Source organism: Trichomonas vaginalis, chromosome I (genome assembly GCF_026262505.1).
Source record: "Trichomonas vaginalis G3 chromosome I, whole genome shotgun sequence".
Lineage (NCBI taxonomy): Eukaryota > Parabasalia > Trichomonadida > Trichomonadidae > Trichomonas > Trichomonas vaginalis.
In genome coordinates, this window is record NC_067203.1 from 2,593,925 (window position 1) to 2,618,914 (window position 24,990).

General features: G+C 33.8%; 12 protein-coding genes across 12 annotated transcripts, besides 2 other annotated features; 5 read left to right on the forward strand and 7 right to left on the reverse strand.

Annotated features, from left to right (window-relative positions):
- Window positions 1-8,985: part of a mobile genetic element that runs on past the window's edge.
- Window positions 822-1,022, forward strand: TVAGG3_0916220 (uncharacterized protein; the record flags this gene model as incomplete). The annotated part of the gene is made up of 1 exon (XM_051252025.1): window positions 822-1,022. The coding sequence occupies one exon, from the start codon at window positions 822-824 to the stop codon at window positions 1,020-1,022; it is 201 nt and encodes a 66-aa protein (XP_051077599.1).
- Window positions 1,051-1,629, reverse strand: TVAGG3_0916230 (uncharacterized protein; the record flags this gene model as incomplete). Its single annotated transcript, XM_051252026.1, has 1 exon — window positions 1,051-1,629. One exon carries the CDS (start codon window positions 1,627-1,629, stop codon window positions 1,051-1,053), a length of 579 nt encoding a protein of 192 aa, XP_051077600.1.
- On the reverse strand, window positions 4,745-5,362 carry TVAGG3_0916240 (uncharacterized protein; the record flags this gene model as incomplete). Its single annotated transcript, XM_051252027.1, has 1 exon — window positions 4,745-5,362. The coding sequence occupies one exon, from the start codon at window positions 5,360-5,362 to the stop codon at window positions 4,745-4,747; it is 618 nt and encodes a 205-aa protein (XP_051077601.1).
- Window positions 5,408-5,992, reverse strand: TVAGG3_0916250 (phage tail repeat-like family; the record flags this gene model as incomplete). Its single annotated transcript, XM_051252028.1, has 1 exon — window positions 5,408-5,992. One exon carries the CDS (start codon window positions 5,990-5,992, stop codon window positions 5,408-5,410), a length of 585 nt encoding a protein of 194 aa, XP_051077602.1.
- Window positions 8,986-9,438: 453 nt separating the features above from the next.
- TVAGG3_0916260 (uncharacterized protein) lies at window positions 9,439-10,287 on the forward strand (the record flags this gene model as incomplete). Its single annotated transcript, XM_051252029.1, has 1 exon — window positions 9,439-10,287. The coding sequence occupies one exon, from the start codon at window positions 9,439-9,441 to the stop codon at window positions 10,285-10,287; it is 849 nt and encodes a 282-aa protein (XP_051077603.1).
- Window positions 10,288-10,552: 265 nt separating this feature from the next.
- Window positions 10,553-10,828, reverse strand: TVAGG3_0916270 (uncharacterized protein; the record flags this gene model as incomplete). The annotated part of the gene is made up of 1 exon (XM_001312059.2): window positions 10,553-10,828. The coding sequence occupies one exon, from the start codon at window positions 10,826-10,828 to the stop codon at window positions 10,553-10,555; it is 276 nt and encodes a 91-aa protein (XP_001312060.2).
- Window positions 10,829-12,023: 1,195 nt separating this feature from the next.
- TVAGG3_0916280 (uncharacterized protein) lies at window positions 12,024-14,483 on the reverse strand (the record flags this gene model as incomplete). Its single annotated transcript, XM_001315259.1, has 1 exon — window positions 12,395-13,405. One exon carries the CDS (start codon window positions 13,403-13,405, stop codon window positions 12,395-12,397), a length of 1,011 nt encoding a protein of 336 aa, XP_001315294.1.
- Window positions 14,484-14,539: 56 nt separating this feature from the next.
- On the reverse strand, window positions 14,540-15,862 carry TVAGG3_0916290 (C2 domain-containing protein family; the record flags this gene model as incomplete). The annotated part of the gene is made up of 1 exon (XM_001315258.2): window positions 15,025-15,861. One exon carries the CDS (start codon window positions 15,859-15,861, stop codon window positions 15,025-15,027), a length of 837 nt encoding a protein of 278 aa, XP_001315293.1.
- A 1,469-nt stretch (window positions 15,863-17,331) lies between these two features.
- On the reverse strand, window positions 17,332-19,374 carry TVAGG3_0916300 (cytoplasmic heat shock protein 70; the record flags this gene model as incomplete). The annotated part of the gene is made up of 1 exon (XM_001315257.2): window positions 17,385-18,725. One exon carries the CDS (start codon window positions 18,723-18,725, stop codon window positions 17,385-17,387), a length of 1,341 nt encoding a protein of 446 aa, XP_001315292.1.
- Window positions 19,375-20,457: 1,083 nt separating this feature from the next.
- Window positions 20,458-24,990: part of a mobile genetic element that runs on past the window's edge.
- Window positions 20,684-21,637, forward strand: TVAGG3_0916320 (uncharacterized protein; the record flags this gene model as incomplete). Its single annotated transcript, XM_051252030.1, has 1 exon — window positions 20,684-21,637. One exon carries the CDS (start codon window positions 20,684-20,686, stop codon window positions 21,635-21,637), a length of 954 nt encoding a protein of 317 aa, XP_051077604.1.
- Window positions 23,202-23,651, forward strand: TVAGG3_0916330 (uncharacterized protein; the record flags this gene model as incomplete). The annotated part of the gene is made up of 1 exon (XM_051252031.1): window positions 23,202-23,651. The coding sequence occupies one exon, from the start codon at window positions 23,202-23,204 to the stop codon at window positions 23,649-23,651; it is 450 nt and encodes a 149-aa protein (XP_051077605.1).
- TVAGG3_0916340 (DNA/RNA polymerases family) lies at window positions 24,132-24,973 on the forward strand (the record flags this gene model as incomplete). Its single annotated transcript, XM_051252032.1, has 1 exon — window positions 24,132-24,973. A coding segment is annotated over one exon (842 nt), but the record flags the coding sequence as incomplete, so codon positions are not given.

The window sequence follows — 24,990 nt, forward strand, 5'->3', positions numbered from 1 at the left end:
CCTCATAGATGTCTTCTTATCTTAGATGATTTCGCCTCTCATCCTTTGTTAAAGAATAGAGAACAAGATATGTGTCGAATTCTTAAGAAGCTCAGACACTTTAACATGTCAGTTGTCATTTGTGTACAGACAGCAAAGAGTTTAAGTAAGGATGTTAAAAAGAATACTTACTGACATAATACTTTTCCCCGGATTGTCCGAAGACGATTTCATGGAACTTATGAAAGAGTCCATGGCAGGTAAGTTTGACAGACATGAACTATGGAGAAGTACAAAGTCATACAAGACCCTCATACTTCTTTCAGAATTCATATCTACGCAAACAAAGTTCAAATTGTAAAAGTCAAGCTTGTGAAAAATCTAAGTGTTTAGTCTTAGTAAGATGGTAGCTTCTTAAAGCAAATACCATTGCTGAGTTTTATGTACGTGAAGAGAAGTACAATGAATTCAATTACGAGTACAATTGCAATGACAACTAAGGCAACTATTTTTGTCTTTTGCCAGCAAGGGTACTTCTTCTCTTCCAATGGTTCGGCAGAACTATACTCACTCATGAGAAATGCCAAAACGGTTTAATAGAAAAAGTGTTATTTTTTCATGTCCGAAGACTCGAAGGTGCAACACTTCCAAAATACCGACGAACTCAGAAGAGCAGCATGGCAGTATCTTCTTGACAACTTCTTTGAGTTCTCCAGGTACACCTTGGAAAATGCTGAAGAACTCCGACACAGAGAATTTGGAGAAATTGCACTCCAATACCACTTTGACAAACAAAGGGTAAATTAAGACTAAAAACTTAACGTTTAAAAAGTGACATTTTTATGAGCTCCGAGTCACCGAGAAAACTTGGTCAGATGTTAGCAGCTTACTTCCCTGAGGAGGATGGAAGCGTTACATACATCAGGTTCAAAAACAACGAACCTGGAATTGCGTACCAAATTCGCAATTACATGACCATGGAAGAGTACGAAAGGTTTCTACAAGAGAAACCAGCTCTAAACAACTCAGAAAAGAAAGAGTAAAAAGTTTAATTCGTAATTGTTTATTTTTTTACTTGTAAGGGCAAGCTGCAAGAATGAAGTCGACTATCTCAGTCTTTGTCTTGACCAGTTTGACTGCTCTTGTAAGCACATCTGTTTTGCGGTCTCCAGCTGGTGTTTGACCTTCGTAATTGCGCATGTTCTTGAGAGCTCCAGCTGTAAATGGCTGTAAGATGAAGAGTCTCTCAGACTGCTTGAGGTAGTCTTCACGGTCACGAGCCGAATCTGTGGTACGAGTCGAATCGGTCGATTTGAGGGAAGAGACTGAGAGCCTGTCTTCTTCCATTGGAGCTGTAGCATACTCTTTGCGTAAACGGTTCAGACCTTCCTCGAACTCTTGGTCTCTCTTCGATTGAGATTGGAATTGGAATTGCTGGGGTGGAGCTTGCTGGAACATCCAAGGGTTGGGGAAGTAAGGCATAGGCTGAGGAGGGTAGTTCGGGAAGCCTTGTGGTGGGTAGTAACCTTGAGGTGGAAATTGGTAGTAATTCGGAGGTACTTGCTGGAACTGAGGTTGCTGAGGAGACTGTTGTGGTTCTTTAGGTTCCTCTGGTTTGGGAATGGACTCGGTTGGTGGGACGTCGGACATTCGTTTGTGTCCTGTCGGACCACAACGATAAAAATCTCTGCTACTAGCAGTACTTTTACTGACAGTAGCAGTACTTTTACTGACAGTAGCAGTACTTTTTCTGACAGTAGCAATGGTCGAGGTCGAACCTACCGACGAGGCAATTTACCTAATTGAAATTAACGAGCTTGTTAAAGACTTCCTCAGGCAGAATGTAAAAGACAAGCTTGTTAACGGTTGGATAACGGGAAGGTCTACACTTCAGCTCGAGACTTCGACTGGAATTCCAATTCAAATACCAGAAAACACTCCTATAGACGACATAAAGGACGCCAAAAGAGAAGCTCTTCTCAAGTTCTTTGCAAAGCGCCCATGGATACAACTTCCAAACAGAGAGAGTCCAATTCCACGAATTATACAAATTCTCAGAGCACTGTTCCACTTCTCTGGTCAACCATTCTACATAACCTGTGAAGGCGACATCCAACCAATTCAGTAAACATCTCATTTTAACTCACTTTTTTTATGTTTTTTGTGAAAGTGTCAAAAATAAATTGTTTTCATGAGTTTTCTACGATGTTAGAAAAAATGTTATTTTCTAATATCTTCACATTCAATACTTTTTCAGCACTTTTCCGTAGTTATATATGAAAGACAATTCGAGATAAAAGTCATAGTACAATGGAATAATATGTTGCACACCATTTGTTGTGAACCAAACTTGAAAGTCAGAGAAACTGTTACTAGGTGGTTCGTAGAATTTAGAAGCAAAGTCATAAAGGTCCTTACCAATACATAGAAAACTATTGTTGCTTGAACTGAAACTTGCATGACACATAACATTTTGAGGGTCAAACACGTTTCTATAAACCATCAAATCTGTTGGTGGAAGTATAAATTTAAATGGACCATCTGGTGGTAATGGTTCGTTCTGGTTTAGTAACCGAAGAAATTGTGCCCAAGAACGTTTGTCTACTTCCCAAAATAAAAACTCTGTATCTCTTGGAGGGTTAATTTCAATCTTTTGAAATGAAACGGTGGAGTTCATCTTGTCATATTCTAGTTTCAGATAGTATGTTCCATTTAGTAAAGAGTCGTATTTTTCTTGAAATTCCCAATAATATTTGTTCATTTGAGTTTGAAAGTCATTTAGAGTTTTCTCAAGACTTTCGTCTGAACGAACTGTAAAGATTCTCATTTCGTCAAATTTTTCTATTAGACCATCAGAGCCTTTATACTGACCATGAAAATATACTGCGAGCATAAATGCGTTAGTTCTATTTGAAAACAAAACTCTTCTAAATCCTATTGCCTTTGCATCTGAAGGACTTTGAAGCCAACGAATTGGATAGTCAAACCTGTATGCTCGGGATGAAATTTCTTCATCTGAAATAGTCCTACCAGCATTTGTAAAGATATAGTCTAACGGTTTTGTATCTGCTACTTTTGTTCTTTGTTTTTCAACCTGAAGCATTTAATATATGTAAAAATATATTGTTTTAAAATGCTATGCCATTTCATATTTCTCATCTAACAAACAAGTTTCCCAACGGTCTTCTCCAACAAACTCAGCGTACATTTCAAATAAAATAAAAAAATGTCACTTTTTTTGAAAAACGTTTTTATTTCATGCAATGTTTAACTATTTCACCATCTTCTTTAACACCCCAGTACTTACGCTTGGAGAGGACATGAACTTCGGAAAATACCTTATCTAGCTTAAAACAGCCCATCTTTTCACCGACTAAACCCATTTCAATGAGTTTGTTGTATCCTTCTTCGTTCGTCATGAGTGCGTCAATGTTCTCATAGTAAACCTTGACTTTCGATTTGACTTCGGAGAAGAATTTGTTGTACTCGTCAAGGACTGCCTTTGCGAACTGAGGGTAAGACCAATGTTTGACAATAGGTTTTAATGTGGTTACTAAGCCACTTTGACCTTGAGTGAATTCGTACTTCAAAACAAAAGGAGAAAACCTTTCAACAAAGTTGTCGACCTTCTCATAATGTTTACTCTTCATCTCTTGAGGTTTCTTAATGGAATATCCCCATGTCGAATTCATAAGCAATTTGAGTGTCATTGCAAGTTTGGGGTTTGAAGATTTCCTAATATCATATAGTTGTTGTATGACTTTTCCAACTGTATAGTTCCTTCCCGGGAACTCACCATCTTCGTTTGGAATTCCAGTCGGAATATATTGGACAAACCTCATGTATGCAGCGTTAAGGTCGACATAGTATATCTTTTCATCTGAGTCGAACTTGTCGCAACCAATTGGTCCAGTTTGTGGAAATTCAAGTGAGTCTCTTATCTTCTGAGAAACTTCTCCTGTTATCTCATAAACATCGTCGAAGCAACCTGTTTCATATAAAACCTTCTGACCTAACTCTGATGCTCTCCAATACAATTTGACGTCAATTGGATGTCTCAATGGAAGTTTGTTTATAGCATCTTGAAGTTCTTGCAACCTCATTGGAAGTTCTTCTGGTTCAGGTTGGTATCCGAACATACCAACCCCTTGTGGATCTGTGTACTTTTTTTGTACTAGAACTTTGTCTGGAACAACTTTTGGTCTTGCTAACAATGAAAAGTTTGTTTCGTCTTTTGGTACAAAAGTTTCTGTCAGCTTGTCATCTGGAATTGGTTCCAACAAACCTTTCTCGAAAAGAATGTTTACAGCTCTGACAATGTTGCACTTACTTTTACCAAAGAATGGGTTTGTAAGACTTTCGTTCAACATGAAGTGGTTGTGGACAATTACAATCTTCAACCATGGTAAGTCTTTGTCAACAACATAGTCGTCATGTGAAGAACCTTTAGCTGTAGGTATGTTGACTCGGATATTGACATTTGCCAACGGTGCAATTTTTGCCAATTGACCTCTGAGAATGTACCTTGTCTTCACACATGACTCAAGATACTTCATCTTCTCATCTGTAACAAGACCAGAGTTCCTGAGACATGTAAGAATACAAGGTTCATTGACAATTGTTTCAATTGAATTGTAAATTCCATACCTTGTCAAGTCAATGTCAGACTTATTTATGAACGGGAAGTATCCAGCATGTTGTCTGACTGCTTGAGGGTTAGGTTGGTACCATTCGAACTTGACACTTGCAATTCCTTCAATTGCATTCAAAATGTCTGAGTCGGAGTCAACCATTTGTTCTCTCTTTGTAGTCTTGAAAGCGTCAAGAAGTTTTGCGGCTGTTTGTTCATTGCCATGTGCATAGGACCATCCAAATCTGTTATGGTCATTCTGAGATTGTGTCCTTTCTTATTTCCGTCTTGAATTGCAGCAAGTACTCCCATGAAGCCTTCTTTGTTCTTTCCTTCGTCAAAGTTTACTGTAAAGGTTCGACCAGATGTAATTTGACTTCTAACTTCACGATACTTTTCATATGCATATCTTGTTCTTTCCATGGGAGCATGTGCGTCTTCACCTTTTCCTTTTTTCCTTCTCAAAGGATGCAATTGTTCGTCATGTTTCCAGTAGAATCTGGCAAAGCCGTCGTGTCCTTCAACTTGAGGTTCACTAACATCGAAAGGCATGTCCATAAGACGTTCTTCTTCTAACCTCTCTAGTCTGTTTGGATAATTGGCACGTGCTGTTTCCAAATCCATTTCGTAGCGAAGACCAGACAATTTGTCATAGACTTTTATGGGTCTTCCCTTCCTATATTTAAAATTCTTCGAAACTCTCCAACCATATCTTTGTAACTCTGCTTTTATTCTAGCAGACTTTCTATCCATTCTATATGGGGGCATTTTTATAAAAATAAAAAAATATTTTTTTCTTTACTTTACATAACTGCCTGCTGCCATCAGTCTTTGACGCCAACCCATACCAGCTAATGAAGGTTGACTTGGTTTAGTTTGGAAACTAAACTTTGGTTTTGGTTTATCTTCAGTTTTTGGTTTTTCTTCTTCTATCGGTTTTTCGTCACTTTTCGGTTCCTCTGACTTTACTTCACTTGCAGGAACAGTTGTGTCGTCAACATCTTCATAAATATCATATGCCATTTGTTTTTGTTTTCCTTTCAACTTTTTGTGTTTGTTGTAAAGTTTAGAATATTTCGACTCTAAGTCAATGAGATGTTCTATAATGAACTGTTGGTCAGTGAAGTAAACTTTTCCATCTGTTGTCTCGAAAGCTCCTTCAGACTTCAATATTTTATTTGTGAGAGTCTGTTTCTTTTTTGAGATACTAGCCGTTCCATTTCTATGAAAAGTGACTTTATAGTTAGGGTTTGTATTTCCAGACCTGGCACTTTCTATTATTGAATTTTTCTCTTCATCTGTAAGTTCTTTGACAGGTTTTGACAATGGTTCTGAACTTTTTGTTTGTGGTGTCAAATCTACCGTTTCAACTTCTTCGGTCATTTCATCTCAGTAAAAAATTTTAGTTTGGTTTGTTTTCAACTGGTTGTTTAGGTTTTTTAAGTCGGTCTAAAACTTCCTGAGGTATAGGAAGAACTTTACAAACACGTGTGTAAATGCTGGAAGCCGACAAATCCATCTTGAACTCATTTGTCTCAATGCTGCATTGTTCATTTCATCTCAATAAAAAACTTTACATTCCCACGTTTGAGGTGGTTGCGGTTGGTTATTGTTTACCACTGTTGTGCATGGTTATATCCTCTGTTAAAGAATCTTTCACCTTGGTCCATATAGTGTCCTGCTTGGTTATAGTAGTCATTTGCTTTGTTATAATAGTTTCCTGCTTGTCTTCCTACATTGTCCATCCATCCTTGAACTTTTCCTCTTGTTTCAGGATTTGGAATAAGATTTGTTGCATCTCGTGCTACATCCCAACCTTTCTGTACAGTTTGTATAATAGGTTGTGCTTTCTCTTTAAGTATACCTAATGTACTCAAAATCTTCCTTCCAACTCCAAATACACTCTGGCTATTGTTCCCACTGCGGGCAAAAATCTGGATGCAACTCCTGCTAATGCGCCAAATAAACCCATTTCTTATATGGTAAAAAATGACGAATCCGAACAAGGACCCTATGTTTCTAAAGCGACAAAGAAAGCACTCATGATAAAAATCTTTAGTTCAACACCAAATGCTTGGTTTATGGATATCTTGGAAAACATTCCGAGAGTTAGAACAGATGGACCTCCATACTGGTTAATATTTGTTGGTCAAAACACAAGATACTGTGAAGCCATACCATTATGGTCCAAAAATATTTTAGATGTGAAAACTGCTTTGACAGTATTCGTTGACAAATACCATCCAACAAAACTGACATCTGACTGTGAAAGTTCTTTCAAATCAGATGATGTAAAAAACTATCTGCGTTCAAAAATGTAAACCAATATTTCATTGTCGACCAAAACCATTCTGCTCTTGGTGTCATTGACGGATGTATAAAAATGTTAAGAGACTTAAACCAACCACAAGGTGGTGAAGCAAATGAAATGTCATATGACGACAAATATAGACACTTCTCCATGGCAAAGATGAGACAAGTTTTAAATATTTACAATAACCGTAAACAAAAAGGTTTGGGAAACCACTCCCCCGAAGAAATGAAAACAACCCTGACTTAGAGAAAGACTATATATTTAATAATTTAGTCAAAAGAGACAAACAAGAAAGAATGCCGGGCTTCAAACTTCAGAAAGGTGACAAAGTAAAAATAGAAATACCTAAACGCGACCCATATGAAAATACTATTGACTATGACAACAATGGGAACCCGACAGGTACTCACATTCGTGTTCGTAAAAATAGAAGAAAGTATACAAGAGAATATTATGAAGTTTTAGGCAAACATGGCAAAATGTACACACTGCAAGCAGAAGATAAAACTACTATTGCAGACCTCGTTTTCAAACTTGTCAAAGTTCAAGGTGGTATACTTTCAAAGACAGTTCCTAACAAATATAAGACAACTCCTGACGAATATGCTAAAGAAGTTGAAAATGACGACTAAGCAATTCTATACCATGCGTAAACTGTCATGTAAGGTGGCATGTATTCTTTACTTTGTCCCGTTGTTTGCGTATATCCTGAAACGAAATGTGTATGGTTTCCTTCTCCCTGAGTGTCACTCCAGTAACAATTTATAGCAAACTTAACGTCGTCTTTAACATCATATCCTTTACCTTTTGTCATTCCTGACCAATCCCAATATCTATGCTTATGCCAACCTGCTTGAGATGTACTTAAATCTATGTAATGACTGTGTGCAGGTAAATTTTCACCTGAAATCGTTTACTTCCACCTGTTTCCTTTGAAGAGTTTGCACAATACAAAAACCTGTCGACTATTTGTTCCCATGCACCAACACCAAACATTACTTGAGGACCTCTTGCATCCATAGATGTATAAATAGAACCTACTGGGTTCATTAAATCAAACATATGAGATATTATAGGATTGTCTCTTTTGAACTTAAAATATAGTGCAACTATTTCAGGTTTCTTCTGGTTTGTGTCAGAATATTTTTATAATATAATCTTATGTTTTCAGGGTAGGTAAAATCTTGACTATATATTTTATTTCTGTCATCTGTATAATAATATACTATTCTCGTTTTTCTATTGCATTATATCTTTTATATCTATAATAATCTAAATATAATGTTAGCTTTTGTTCATCTACATGTGGTGTTCTGTCGTCATCTCCATAGTCATAATAATGTGGTGCCGGAGCTGGGTCAGGCAATGTCATATCCACCATTTCATAAACTCTTAAATATTTCTTTTGTTCGTCTCCATATAAGTTTAAGTAGCAGTTGTTGTCTAATGGAACTTTAACTTGTGTACCATCATTCTTTTTATAGCTTACATACATTTCATTGTTATTTTTCGGAATGAGTTTACACCGTGTACCATTTTTTAAGGACTGTACCAACTGCCATCTAAAATATTTATTTTCTTCATTGACAGAAAAGTCACCAACAATAGTTTCAATATTTTTTTTTGTTCCTATCAAACTTTGGTATATTTCATTGACATATGTTTTATCTGCTTTCTTTTCAAGGCTAACGTTTAAGTCTGTTATTTCAGAAGATGTATGTGTATGTCCAACGTCACTTTTCCTGTTTAAGGTTTCTTGTAAGTTTGTAATATCAGATATAGAATGTGTATGTCCAACGTCACTTTTCCTGTTTAAAGTTAGTTGTAAGTTTGTAATATTTGCAATGGTATGTGTATGTCCAACGGCACTTTTCCTGTTTAAGGTTTCTTGTAAGTTTGTAATATTTGCAATGGTATGTGTATGTCCAACGTCACTTTTCCTGTTTAAGGTTTCTTGTAAGTTTGTAATATCAGATATAGAATGTGTATGAGTCTTATCTGCTTTTGTCTCTAATGTTTCCTTAAGACTTGGTATTTGGTTAATATAATGTATATGAGTCTTTTTAGAATATTCGTTTTCAGCTCTTGTCACTTCACTTGACATTTTATTGTCAACATATGTTTTGTCTGCTAGTTCAGGATGAGTATGTTCTTTTGTTGCATAAGCATTGTTAGCTCTTTCTTCTTCTTTTGCTATTGCATCGTCTACATATTCTTTGTCAGCTTTGTTGTCAACATCTGCTTTCAAAAGAAGTTCATTTATAGGTTTCTCGTTTAAAGTTCCTTTTGTTGGATTTATACAGACAGTATGGTTCTTATTGTCTTGAAACAGAAACTCATCTGTCATTGGGTTTATTGTCAGTTTTAAGTCACCCCCTTTCAATGACTCAGATATCTTAGAATAGTTTGAAAAGTTTGTTGTGTTCTTATTTAGAGCTTGCATAATGAGTTGTCGGTTGTGTTGTATTTCTCTCATAGACGCTGTTTCATTTGACATTTTTATTATAGATAAAATATGCTTCCAATAGAAAAAGAAAATTCTAGAGTTGCTACAACTAAACCATTAGATGAACTTTTTACTAATGTCGGTCAAAAGTTTGAGACAGATACCGTAAAGCATGAAGGCTATCGTTTTGACTACCCATTAAGATGGTTAAGAGACCCATCCGTCACAAAAGCTATTGGCTTTCGTAGAATGAAGTTCATTTCAGAAGCCATACATGGTTTCCCATTTACGGTCGGTTTTGAAGTTCGATACTATAACAAAGAAAAACGTATGTATGAGAAATTTGAACAGGGAAAACTTTTACAAGTTAGTTTGCTTATAAACTTAGAAACAACTCTTCAAGCTTTTCAAGAAAAAATAAACGATATCTATATTGAATATGCAAACCAGTTTAACATTGACGAAGGAGAATACCATCTCGATATTATTTATGACAGGAAAAATGCAACTGTTAAAATCAATAAAATAGAAGACCTTGGAGAAAACGTTTATATTTCTACAAAATATAACAACTTGGCATGGTATAGATTTATGAGGATGTTAAATCAGCCTGCAGCATATCCAGTACACCCGGACTATTATGAAGTCGAAAACCCTAATGGAACATATGAAAATATTTTCGACCCAGATGCTATTATTGTTCATGCTTCATTTTCTGGCGCCCAAAACTCTTTCTTATGCTTGGCAAATGACTTTTACGAAAAACCTACAAAGTTATACGAACCACCAAGTGGAAGTATTTCAGACTTTCAAGTATGGTTTACTACAGATGGAAGAAAAAGAATAATTCCATTATACCATGCGTTTTACTTAGAACTTAGTTTCATATACAACTACTATCGAACGGTAAAAATATAATTTTTTAATATGGTTGAGGTGTTGGTTGTGGTTGTCAACTTGACTGTGGTGCAGGTTCAGGCTGTTGTATAACAGGAACTTGCTCTTCTGGTTCAGGGTCTTTAGGTATAATACCAACGAACTGACCTACTCTTTTACCAATATTTTTGACACCGTTCCATACTCCTCTTCCGACAGATTTTATTCCATTCCATATACCTCTTCCAACATTTCGAAAGAAGTTTCCAATACTACTGAAGAAACCCATTTTACTATATGTAAAAATCTAATGTCCGCCTAGTCTCTTACGTTTCCTGTTGAGTTCCATAGCATTCTTTAACTGGAGCTCATACATTCTGTTTCTCCTCTGGTAGAAAACATATTCTGGGTCAACTCCTGTGTTCGCGTCATCTGCATAAAGTTGTTTATATCCCACTTCAGGGTTTGTATAAAACTCTTTCCATCTCATATTTGCATACCATGGTGGCAAACCTAACGCAGCGTCATTTGACATGGCAGTTTGCATTTGTACATCTGTTGGCACTTGACCATAGTTTGCCATTGCAGTTTGTATTCTAACTTCATTTGGAATATTCTCTGGGTTTGGTTGTCCAGGTTGCTGTGCATTCGCTAAGTTCTGTGCGTCCATTTAATATTAGATAAAAATATCTCTTACGAGTACATATGCTGAACATTTGCAGGCATTGGTTCATCTTCATATTCTCTGTACTTTTCTGCCACGTCAAATAAATAAATGACACAATGGAAAAAACCTAAAACAAGTAGTCCTATTTCAAACCACATTTACTTACTAATAAAATTTCTTTATTGTGACACTTTCTCCGGTTTATAGGACCTCTCTCATATTCTATCTTGTCATATATAAACTCATAGTCATGTATGTCCTCTAACCATCTCATAACGGTTTCCAAACCACTTTTATCGGATGTAAAGTAAAAGCATGGATGGTTATGTATAACGTCTAAAGTTTCTAAAGAGTTTCTAAAGAGTCTCTCAAAGTCCAGTCTACTTGGTATTGAAAATCCCATGTGTTATAGAACGGCGGGTCCACTATAAAGAAAACATTTTCCTTGTCTTTATATTTTTCATACAACTCTGTCCAATGACATCTCACAAACTCTATACCCTCAATATATTTTTCTATGTCCTCTTTGAAAACATTTGTATAGTTAAGATATAAAACTTTTGACATAAGTGTTTCAATGTCATGAACTCTTATAGCACCACTATATAATAGTCTAGCAGATATATATCCCAGTCTATATATTCTGCTTTTTTCAAAACCTCTCTCACAATATTTTTCTTATCTAATGGTATACGTTCCATCTTACCTATAGGTATCTTTTTCTTTTAACTCTTTCAATATATTGTTTGTGTCTGGAATATGTTTGAGACGGTTCATATAGTTGTCGAAGTCATTGCATATAATCTTTGAGTCAGGAAATACGGTATGACATAAATGGGATATATAGAAACTTCCACCGAACAAATCTACAAATGTTAGACCATTCGGTAGTTTCTTAAGTTCTCTCAATATAATATCTTTACATCTACTCTTATTTCCAAAGAACGGTAACGGTGGTTTTGTAAAATTCATTTATATATAATAATAAAAATGTTTTTACCCGAAAAGTGACAGAAAAGTGACAAAACATGAAAATATATATAATTTGTGAAAAGCGACATAAAAAGTGACATTTTAAAAAGTGACACCATTAATATGATGTAAATAACAACGGTTTTGGTTTTGTCACCGGCTGGTCGGCTGGGGTTCGGTCCTCCTCTTGGGTCTTGGGTAAAATTTCTTATGGGCTAGAGGGCGCAACGCGCCTGGAAGCCCCACTTACCTGACCTAAATTTCAAATTAGGTAATAAAATTTTTGCAAAAACTTTGATTTGATATTAAAATACAAAACATTTATTCTTTTCTCTTGTCGGTTAACTTAAATCCATTATTTATGTTCGTTATTTTGACATAAAATAATGAAAAATAAGTTATTAACAAATATAATAATAAAAATATGTTAACATTCATTGCACGGATTTTCTTCAATCCAAGGGAAGGTGATTCGAACATTAAAAGTAACTTCATCTCAAAATATTTTGTTCATCCGAAGTCTGGAGGTTCGTCATCGACTTTAAAGTTCAGATTAGTCTTAAATGTATAACCAACGTTTTGTCGGTAATACTCATTTAATGGGAATCTGGCGTCACTAAACATTTCAACAAATTCATCTTTGTTTCTCTTTTCTTCCAATTCCTCTTCTTCTAAATTGTAATTTGGATTCATCTTTTTGAAGAATTTGATATCTATTCCTGTTTTGTTCGAAACATCTTCTTCGACTTGAGGAGAAATACCTAACTCATTATCAGGGAAGTATCTCACGAAGAAATCTATGAAATTACTTAGAGCTTGGTCTGAATAATCATGAGATATTAATCTCGTTTTAATTTTGGGGATAATTTCCGTATAATCTTTGTGGAAATCATCAACAGTAGGGAATTCATCAAGGAAGTTGACGAATATTGTATGGAATTCTGAAAGGTATGCGTAAATTAAGATATCTTTGTAACCCTGCTCAAATAAATCAACAATTGGATCTAAATTATTAGGATCAACAGCCAGGTGATTTTCTGGTATAAACGGAATGGATATTGGGAAGTAATTAAGTTTAGATTTTTCTTCTTCTGAATTTTGGCAGATTTTCTCATTCCAGATGTATAGGATGCATGTGTAAGGACCAAATAAAACAAGGTTTTTGCATATATGAAGGAAATTTTCCATTGCATTTCGAATTAATAATTTTGAAATTTTATTTTGATTTTCATTCATGGAATACAATGATTCTCCCTCATAAACATCAAGAAGGAATTGGATCCAAGCATTTCCGCACGTTTTGACGTCTGTTTGTGAAAGATAATTATATTTAAACAATAATTCAGCAAAAGATCTCTGGAAATAGCCTTTTATGGCTTTGGGTTGCAGTATTTCTCTAAATTGCTTCACAGAAATTAATTCCAAAATGAATTTGATATATTCCGAATTATTTGAATCGAAAAATAACCAATTATCACTAGGTTCCAGTTCATTGATTAATTCTATTGTAGAAGGACGCATTTGGTGCTCTTTGTCGTTGATTTTTATGGATTTTTGATTTATTGGAGTTTGGAACTTCGAAAAATAGATGGAACGTTCAGAAATCTCTGTTAAATTGGATGTATTATCACAATTTAACGATTTTTTTCCTAAATAATAAATTTTCTTGAAAACTAGTCTTGTCGTCCTTTTGTCAAGTGGATATATTTTATCATTGATTTTATAAATGTTTCCAGTTGATTTTTCGAGTTTGTAAAGTTTATCACCTATATTTAAAAAAAGTAGAAGGTTATTGAATGAAAAACAGTCATCCAGATTGATTGGAAGTGGTTTATAATTCATATACTTATAAACATAATCAAATTTGTGAGATATTATTGCATATTTCATGCATCCTTCATTTAGCTCTATTATAGACAAACCTATGTCGATTATTGTTGAACATTGGTGTAAAAATGCAAATTCAAGAAATTCTTGTGAAAATTTAAAATAATCCAGAGAATTTAATGCTAAAAAGCAACCTACAGCATTATAATATGCACACAATTCTATTAATGTGCATTCATGATCTGGATTTGGAAAGAATTCGCTTCGAAATTTTTGATTATAATCTTTTTTTTCTTTGAGTAATTCTTTCAATTCTTTAACATTATCAGTCATGATTGCTTGTAAAAGTGGATTATCTTGATGTGGTTCCAATGATTTGTGAGTTGAAACGTAAATTTTTATTTTTTCTTCGAGAGATTTGTCGCAAATGATATTAAGATACTTGTAAATATAGTATTGAAAGATAATTGATATGTCTTTTGATAGTTTTGGCTTATATTCGTTATAAATCTTTAAAAATAATTTCCAATATTCATTTAAATATCGATTACGATAAATAGATACAATACTGATATCAGTTAAAATGGTTGATGGGTAAATATTATAAGTTTCTATCAAAACTTTTTTGATATCTAAAAAGATGTTTTCGATTTCTTCTTCCGTAAGTGCCTCAAGCGTGTATATGCTGTCAAAAACTCTAATGTAATCTGTATGTAGCTTTTTTTCGGTTGCATAATCGACACGTTGAAACATAAATAGAATGGGAAAAAAAAATTCTGTCATTTTTATAAAAAAAAAGGAATAATAAAAAAATGGAATTTTTTTATACCGGTGTTGTTAAATTTTTAATATGTGATATTGTCTATCATTTTGAAATCTGATAATTTTTTATTTCATGAATTTGATGTAAATGGATAGGTTATTATACAGAACTCAAGAACTATTTTAATAATTCATCAATTATTAAGCCCAATTCTCATGAGTAATATCAAATTAATGAATCTCTAATAATCAATGATATTTATTTGTATTTTCAGAGTATCAAAAGCAATGATAATATCCTCGCTTGTCAGAAAACTTATAGTTTTGAAAATGTTGAAATTGATCAAAATGAAATATTTGATATCGCAACTCATTAACAAATACCTTTAAATACTTCCGTTATGGTACCTACAATTAAATTATTTCATATATATTACTAACATTTATCAAAATCCGTTTAATTTTTAGCTCGAGAACACTTTATGGCACGTAAAAAGGCGGTCTATAAGCTTGAAAAGTTTACAAACAATATATAAATTACATACAATGCATCAATTAATAAATAATATATCTGACGGACGACCAAAGCTGACTTTGACATCAAAAAATCCCTTATGACTACTTACAGGTTCTTCTTCTTCATCTTTTGGCTTTTTATCTTTTTTTTTTTCGCCATTATTGTCAGGAACTTTAAGAGGTATCTTTATATTGATCTTACGGATGAAAGATTCGGCAACCTTTTGTATTCTGTTCCATGCGCTTTCGTATTCATCAGAATTGACACGGTATTCATTCAATGCAGCTCCTACAACGATGCTCATATCAATATCATCCGAAAAGAATATTCGCCCATGCCCGTAAGATCTAGGGATTGCTAAGTTCAATCCTCCTTTTACATATTGTAGAAATGTTGCGCATCCAGCGTTAATTAAGAAGTTTAGACGCGCGACAACCTGCATCTCCAAGTCAAGGTTAACGTTAAATTCTGGAGAGAAGTCAAAATTAAACTGCAAATAATCGCTATTTGTTTCTGGAAGCAATTTAACCGACTTCAAAGAAGGAGGGTTTTGCCCTAAGCTAAAACTGATTAGTGTAAGGCGGTTTATGGTCTTTTCGCTTTCGGCGACTTTTTCACAAATGTGTCTTACAATTGGAAATAGCATATCTGACTTAGTGGATTCCCTATAAAGTTTTGCTACAAGTGTGTTAAGCCACTCTGTTGATAGATCTTGATTATATTGAAAGATAGGTGAGTTCATATAAAGATTGGGTTTTCTTTTGCGCTTTGGCTGTGTGACAATTGCAATCAAAGCAAGTAATAAATATAGTCCAATGATTCCACTAATGAGTCCAATAATAAAACTAAGAACAAACACTAATGGAATCATTTTATTCAAATTTTACGATGATCGGCTGTAAAAGAAAACAGTCGAACAATATATTTTCCAAGGAAATTTAATTCATAAAATGAAATGGTACAAATCATCGGTCATTATTTTTGTCTGAAATTAAACCAATGTAATAATTGAATGTTTTACAGGTCTCAAATTTTCCATAGCATTTTCTAAAAGATACGTTAATGATGCACATATGAATGGCTGGAACTCAGCCTCATCAAACCTATTTGATATTTTACCTTGAATTTCCAATCAAGCAGAGTTTTGAGACCGCATTTTTGATCAGAAAACTTAATTTTAAGGGAAATCTATAATTTGGACATAAATTGAGATTAACAACTAGTTTCTCTATAAATTGGTCAAATTAAAATAAACAAATCCATAACGAATTTCAAACAAATTAAATTCATTGTCATCTTAAAGCGAATGCTTATTGTATCAATTTGTTACTTGTGTAATTCACGAAATAATGAATTATCCAGCTATTCTATAAAAATTTTTAAGATTTTTGCAATAGAACTGAAATCTAAGTGAAATGTAACACATATTGTTTTAGAGTCTTCTTCAGCATGATAAATATTTTACATTAAATCATGATTTTCATAAAAAGAATTCATTAAAAAAATATACGTTAGCAAATTTGCTAAACAATTGATATATTTTATGGGAAAAATTATATATTAGCAAAAATAAAATGTATGTGCCGATTTCTAATACAATAAAAATGCTTTGTTTCTTTAATAATTCTAATTCTTCAATATTTGTAACCTCATTCTTCCAAAAAAATTCGAGAATTGTAAAAATCAATATCATTTTCTACAAATTTGGATAGACATTTTCCAATATCTAAAAAATTTGGAAAAAATCACCCAGAAGAACTTCATTCCAAGTGTCCAAGGAAATAGCTTTCACTCAAAAAAGACTCGACATTGTTGAATATTGATATCAATTTTCATCAATAACTTAATATCGATTGTTTAAAGTTAATGATACCACATGTTCTCGAATTCAAATATATATGAACATACTTTAAAAAGTTTTCAAAACTTATCAAAATTTCGGGCAAATTAACAGCATTTCAGCTATCATTCGCCGCCACTGCTAATACATTCTTAGTGTAAGAAGGATTAATTAATATAAACAAATATCTAACGATTTATTTACCCGATTCTAATTATTTTCGTTTATTACAAATCATATTTAATGTATTTTTTATACACAACTGTAAAAGAAGGAAAAAAAACGTCCTCCTTCAAAAAATTCCTGAAAATAGCTTAATTAATAAACAATTTACTTTATTAACATTGAATTTTGCTCATCTTGAACGATCCTTTTCGTTTAATTTTCATGATACGATAACTAATCATCATTAGCAAGTAAAATATTTATTTCCGAAATCAAATGGGATTCATTCTATTAATCTATTGGTAACAAAGATATAGAACTCTAATTTAATTCAAATAATATGATAATAGTCGTTTACTTTGATAACAAACTTATGAGAAAGAAGTAACTTAGTCAACTTCCTCAACACGTGGGCCAGAGCCTGATGGGCGAGCACCAGCAGATGGGCCAGCGCCTGGAGCAGCACCACCAGCGCCACCCATGTTCTGGAACATAGATGGGTCAACACCACCTGGCATTCCGCCGGCACCACCAGCAGCAGACTGGTAGGCCTTCTGCATGAGTGGCATCAACTGGCCTTCGACTTCCTTCTGCTTGTTCTCGTAGTCAGAGACAGAAGCGTCCTGGTTGGATTCGATCCAAGCGAGTGTGTCATTGACAATCTTGAGAATGGCATCCTTGTCGGCAGCATCGATCTTGGAGCCGAGTTCGCCGTTGACAGAGTTACGAACACCGAAGCAGTAACCTTCGAGACCGTTCTTTGCCTCTGTCTTCTTCTTGATCTCTTCATCCTGAGCCTTGTACTTCTCAGCATCAGAAACCATGCGGTCGATATCTGCCTGGGAAAGACGGCCCTTGTCGTTCTTGATTGTGATCTTCTTGACGTTACCTGTGGACTTATCCTGAGCGGAAACGTTCATGATACCATCAGCGTTGACATCAAATGTGACTTCGATCTGTGGAACACCACGTGGTGCTGGTGGAATGCCTGTGAGATCGAATGTACCGAGAAGGTTGTTATCGCGTGTTCTTGTACGCTCACCTTCGTAGACCTTAATTGTAACTGCTGGCTGGTTATCAGCGAATGTTGTGAAGATGTTTGACTTCTTGGCTGGAATTGTTGTGTTACGTGGAATCAAAACTGTCATGATTTCGCCAGCTGTCTCAATACCAAGGGAAAGTGGAGCGACATCGAGAAGTAAGATATCCTTGACTGCCTCGGAGTTATCGCCCTTGATGATGGCGGCCTGGACTGCAGCACCGTAAGCGACGGCCTCATCTGGGTCGACACCACGGCATGGCTGCTTGCCGTTGAAGAACTCCTGGAGGAGCTGCTGAACACGTGGAATACGTGATGAACCACCGACAAGAACGATATCTGTGACATCGGACTTGGACATCTTGGCATCCTTGAGAACCTGGGCAACTGGGCCAAGTGTGGATCTGAAGAGCTCATCGTTCAAGTTCTCGAACATAGCACGAGAAATTGTATCCTGGAAATCGTGGCCCTGGTAAAGAGACTCGCAAAGGATGGAAGCGTTAGCAGCTGTAGAGATTGTACGCTTAGCACGCTCGCAAGCTGTTCTGAGTGTTCTCAAAGCACGTGGTGATTCGCGGAGATCGCACTTGAACTTCTTCTGGAAACGATCAGCGAAGTAATCGACAAGGCGTGAATCGAAGTCTTCACCACCAAGGTGTGTATCACCAGCTGTAGCACGAACTTCGAACATGCCACCATCGATATCAAGAAGGGAAACATCGAATGTGCCACCACCAAGATCGAAGATGAGAACGTGGCGTTCCTTGTCGGACTTCTCGTTGAGGCCGAAAGCGATAGCAGCGGCTGTTGGCTCGTTGATGATACGGAGGACGTTGAGGCCAGCGATAACACCAGCATCCTTTGTAGCTTGACGTTGGCCATCGTTGAAGTAAGCTGGAACTGTAACGACAGCATCTGTAATCTTTTCGGAGAGCATGTTCTCAGCTGTTTCCTTCATCTTGCCGAGGACCATGGCTGAGATTTCTTCTGGGAAGAACTGCTTTGTCTCACCCTTGAACTGGACCTCAATCTTTGGACGGTCGCCATCACTGCGGACGACCTTGAATGGCCAGTGCTTCATATCCTTCTGGACGACTGGATCAGAGAACTTACGGCCAATCATACGCTTAGCATCGAAGACTGTGTTCTGTGGGTTCATAGCGGCCTGGTTCTTAGCGGCATCACCGACGAGTCTTTCGTCTTCTGTGAATGCGACATAAGAAGGTGTTGTACGGTTACCCATATCATTGGCAAGAATGTCAACACGATTGTGGCGGAAGACACCAACACATGAGTATGTTGTACCAAGATCAATACCAATAGCTGACATAAATAAAGATGGAACATTTCAGACCTCTCAAATTTTTCAAAACATAAGTAGTCAAGTGAAGTGATTAGGATGGCTAAATTTTGCCCGGCCATTTACGAATTCAATGAATAACTACATGATTAATGCATTATTATAATTATTATCGATTTGATCGGAAATTGAATGCATTGTGATAAAAACTGTAAAATCGCCACAATGTTAAAATATTCTAAAAACATTGTATACTAAGGATGTCAATTTGGAAGAAAAGTGAGAAAATTCCTAAAATGCTAAAAATGAATTTTCCAAACGTATTTTTTTATCTCATTTTTTTGATTTTGAAAAAAATTTGGAGAGAAGAACTCTTCGTTTTTGAATTTTATCACGATGGTTTTAAAGTATATTAGACAAATGTATTGGTATTACTATTTTTGTATATTTTGAGAGAAAATCCCTAAAGTAGTAGGATAGGACGGGTTTTGTGACTTTTTTTGTAAACGTAAGAATTCATACAATATTGAACGATTTTGTATCATTATTTTTAAAGTTATTTTTAAAAATAATTTATTTTTTTATTCTTACATAAATGACCCAACAAGTAAAACCAGATAAAATAGATTATCGAATTTTAGAGGATGGTGTTCCTGTTTATATTCAAAGATTTAAAGGGAAGCAATATTATAGAATTGTTAATCCTGAATATCTTAAACATCAATTTAAAAAGGAAGACTGTGAATTATTAAACGCTAATGAATATGAAAATGCTAAATCAAAACTGAGATATAAATATATTGGAAGTGATGAAAGGTGTAAAGATAAAGATAAAGTTTATTCAGTTTCATATAATGAATGGAAAACCAATAAGATAAGAAAACATTTAGGAGATTATGGGAAATGTTCTGAATTCTTTAAATCTAGTATATACGAGAGAGTAAAAGAAATTAGAAATAATTATTTTCATGAATGAAAGATTCACTACCATAATGAAATAAAAAAATAATTTTTTTATCTTTTATAAAAGAAGCTATATATAGATGATGTCAGATATTCCGCGATTAATTAAACATTGTTTAAATCCTGAATGAAATCAATGGAGTCATAATCAAAGACCTCATAAATGAGAAATAAACTTTAGAAATTCATGTCTTACAATTTTGAATAATTTATTTTTTAATTTGTATGAAATGAGCGTCAAAACTAGCAACGTTAAAAAATTGGAATTCACAAATGAGGAAATAAAGGATATATTAGAGGAGGCAGGTTATGAAGTTGATAAATATTATTTAAGAAATTGTAAAAAATTCGCGGAGTTTTTAAATGATTTAGATTATGATGGAAAAATGAATAAAGATGATGTTATAAATTTCTTATATCCCACATCTGAAGAAGAAAAACCTAAAGAACCTGATGTTTTCCCTGAATATTATGAAGAACGGATTAAAGATGATGATGAATACGATGAAATTGAAAAACTGGAAAAAATAAGAGATGAAATAGATGAAAAAATTAAGGAATTAAGAGAAGTTGAAAAATATAATGAGAATGAAGTAGAGGGTTTAATGAATATCCCAGCTTCAGAATCAGAAGTTCAGAAATCTCATGAAGAAAGATATAAAAATTACTTTTTGGAATCAACACAAAATTTATTAGATGGTGAAATAGACGAAACACTTTCAGAAGAAGGTACTAAATTTATTCGTAAACATAAGTTACAATTTATTGATAATGAAGAATACCCCTGTATCCTACTTTCACCACCTTTAGATTCCGAAAAATTCAAAAAAGCTCTTAAAAACGTGACATATGCAACAAATACGATTAAGAAAGAAGACCATGATATTTACACAAATTATTATTTAAATAAATGTACAGGTGTTGATAAAGTTTTTGATTTGTTAGATAAAATATCAAAAGAAACCATTGGTACATATAAAATTTTATGCGATTGTGGTTTCATTATTGAAGATACCAATAATGTTTCATATGAAAGAACAGCACCGAAGGAAGACGAAGTGGAAAGGTCTATACCATTCGTTATTAAGAACATAAAAGATATGAAAACTTATAAACATTATATTTATTCATTTATTTCAGAAAAAATGGAAGCAACCCATAAAACATCATCTCATCATTTTATAGCTATTCATACATTCCTTTTCAAAGTTGTGAAATTAAATAAGACAGGAATTAGATTTAATGTATCAGGGTATGCATTCTTGAGTAAATTAAAATGCATTCGTCACGTCGCAGATGATAAAAATTTATGTGTTCTTAATTCATTTTATGGACTTTAGCCCTGGACTCTCTGAGTCTCGGGCTTTAAAAAAATAAACTTTATTTTTATTTATTTTTTTAATTTTTATTCTTACATAAATGAACAAAAATGGAACAGCTAAAATGAATGATAATCAAATAAGAGCCGAAGGTAGAAGGTTATTTAAACGCTTCTATAACATTCCTGATGGTGTTAATCCTAAAACTCGTAGAAGTTATTTAAATGAAGCCATAGATGCATATGAAGGATTTGACATTTCATCAGAAAGTGAGAGGTTAGCAAGAATGTTAAACGTTAATATTGATTTTTATTATTGTGACCCTCAACCAGAAGACGTAGACATTAACAAGGTAGACTTTCCATTAGTGGAATCAATAATGATAGATCCAGAATTTGAAACAGTAAATATTTTATTAACACAGAGTCCATGTGGAAAACTTCATGCTGACAGAATAACAGACGTTGAAGCACTCACAGGATATAAAGTTTGTCCCTTTTGCAAAGAAGAAGTTTATTCTATCCGTGATGATCCAGAAAGGAAAAACCAAAGAAGATTTTTAAAACATTGTGAGAAATGTAAAGAAAATAATGGAAGATTAATTCAAGACGTTCAATTGCAAAACACACAACAACCATATACACCACATATCACGAAACAGAAGATATATCAGTGGCTATTAGCACATAATTTGCAGGAATATTATCAACCGACAAGATATTATATTACTTTTGACTTCGAAACATTAGAGACTAAAGAAGAACTTCAACTTTCTGAATGTGCAACTTTGAACGCTTACTTAAAACCATTTATGGTATCATCAACTGTCAAAATAAAGCCGCAAAGCGGCGAGGTCGTAGACTGTGATAAAACATTTACGAGGAATTTTTGCTTAACTTCGAGTGATTCTTTTATTTCTGATTGGATTGAGTTTTTATTTTCAACCTGTTCATTAGTTGCTAAATCAAATATTGAACAATATGAAAAATTAATGAAGCCGCAAACGGTGGGGACTTTGTCTCATACATTAAATGAGAAACAGAAGGAAGCATTTAAAGAGCTTTTAGATGAAGAATTTAATAAAGTGAATATCATAGGTTTTAATTCGGGAAAGTTTGATTTAAATTTAATTCTTCGTGATTTAAATACTGTAAAATGGAAGATAAAATCAATGTTGGGTTCATCTTCACAATTTAAGCAAATCATAGTAAAGAAAACAAACGTTCCATATGAATTGAGATTTATTGACATCAGAAATTATATAGCGGGTGGGACATTAGACCAATTCACTCAAGATTTCGGAAACAATAAATCACGTGTTAAATCCTTTTTCCCTTATCAATTCATCACATGGGAAAATTACGAAGATGAATTATATAAAAAGGAACCATTCACGAAAGATTCATTTTATTCAGCATTAACTCAAGAAACAATATCCGATTCAGATTATCAAATATATCTCAATGATGCTAAAAATTTTGAGAATAGATTAGAATATTTTATTCATTATTGCAATAAAGACGTTGAAATTATGATTGACCCAATCGATAAAATTATTGAAGAAACATTTGTTTATAAAATTGACATGCTTCATAATCTTTCTTTATCATCGAATGCATCAATGATTCGTTACGCGTTAGCATATAAGAACTTCAATCCTAACGAAACATATCCAGAAGAAGAAAATGTGGAATCAAGTTTTGAATTAACGAAAAAGTATTGGAAATATAAAATTGAATCATATAAGAAACAAGATGAAAAAGCAGAAAGGGATACTAAAAACAATGTTTCAATGGATGACTATCAATACTATCACGATTTAATCCTTTCATCTAAATGCAAAATGTGTGGTAAAGCGTTTACATATGCAAATAAACCAACATTAGATAGAATCGATAATGAAAAACCACATACCAAAGAAAATTGTCAGTTAATGTGTTGTTATTGCAATGTCGTAAAATCAAATAAAGATGAAGATGTTCAACGTTTAAGAATCAATTTAAGAAATTATGCATTAAAAATAATTTACCAATGACTTTAGATTCAGTTGAAGCTTATCACATTCTCCGTAATGGAATTACTGGTGGTCTATCAAATGTTCAACATCGTGTTAATCTTAAAGGAATCACACACATTAATAAACTTTCATATAATCCAGAAACTAAAACTGTATCAAATGAGGACACCACCAACATTATGACTCATTTCGTTGGTGTTGATTTTAATTCATTATATCCTTCATCATTTTCTAACTAATCCTCATGATTTCATTCAATATACTGACCATAAAATGTATATGCCGGGAAGATTGAATGGTGTTATCATTTGTGATACAGCAACAAAGAAAGCAAAAGCACTGGGAATTATTAGAAAGAAAAAAACTTTATTCGTGGCTGAAGTAAAGGGTCACATTGATGAAAAATACATTAATGATTACATAAACTTTTTACCGATAATAAGAAACTTAGATATTATCACAGATGAAAAAACAATTGGCAGTTTTATGTATAATTACATGAAATCAAACAATCTACCAGTTGACCAGAAACAGAGAAAATTAACTCAGTTAGCATCAACACACAACCAATATCAACCATTTTCTTCTTATTATCTTTGGTATCTAATAGACAGATTTCATTTTATCATTGATGATATTCAATCAATTTTAACATTTACTAAAAACACTTGCTTTAATGAATTTGCGAACGAATTTATGAACGAAAGACAAAAGGCTGAATTAGAAGGAAATAAAGGAAAAAGTTTATTTTGCAAGATTTCACTTAATGGATCATATGGTTACGATGCAATGAATACACAAAATTACACAAAGACTAAAATAATGAATACACGGAAGGCACGCGTTGCATGTATGTCAAATAAGTTTAAAAACATAAGAGAAATAGGTGAAGATACATATCAAGTGATGCTCAAAGATAGATTTTATAGATGTGATACATGTTTACAAGAGGCATTCTTCACTTTAGATAATGCTAAATACTGGTATTTGGTTTTCATTTATAATTTTATGTATAAATGCATGGATGTTAATCGTTTTCATTTCATTGAAGGTGATACTGATTCATCTTATTGGGCAATCGCTGGCGATCCAAATCTTCCTAACACTCAAGCATTTCAAGCAATTGTTACCGATAAACAATTTTATGATAAAAACATTTTCAAATTCGCACCATTTGATTTCTTCTGTTTTGATGAGAAATTTAAACCTAAATTAAAGAATAAAGCTGAAGAAAAAGCACATGAGAAGAAGTTATTGGGTTTAGCAATTGAGAAACAAGGTGATAACATGGTTGCTTTATGTCCTAAGTGTTATACATCATTCAACGGTTCAATTGATGGAAGTGATTTTAAAAAGA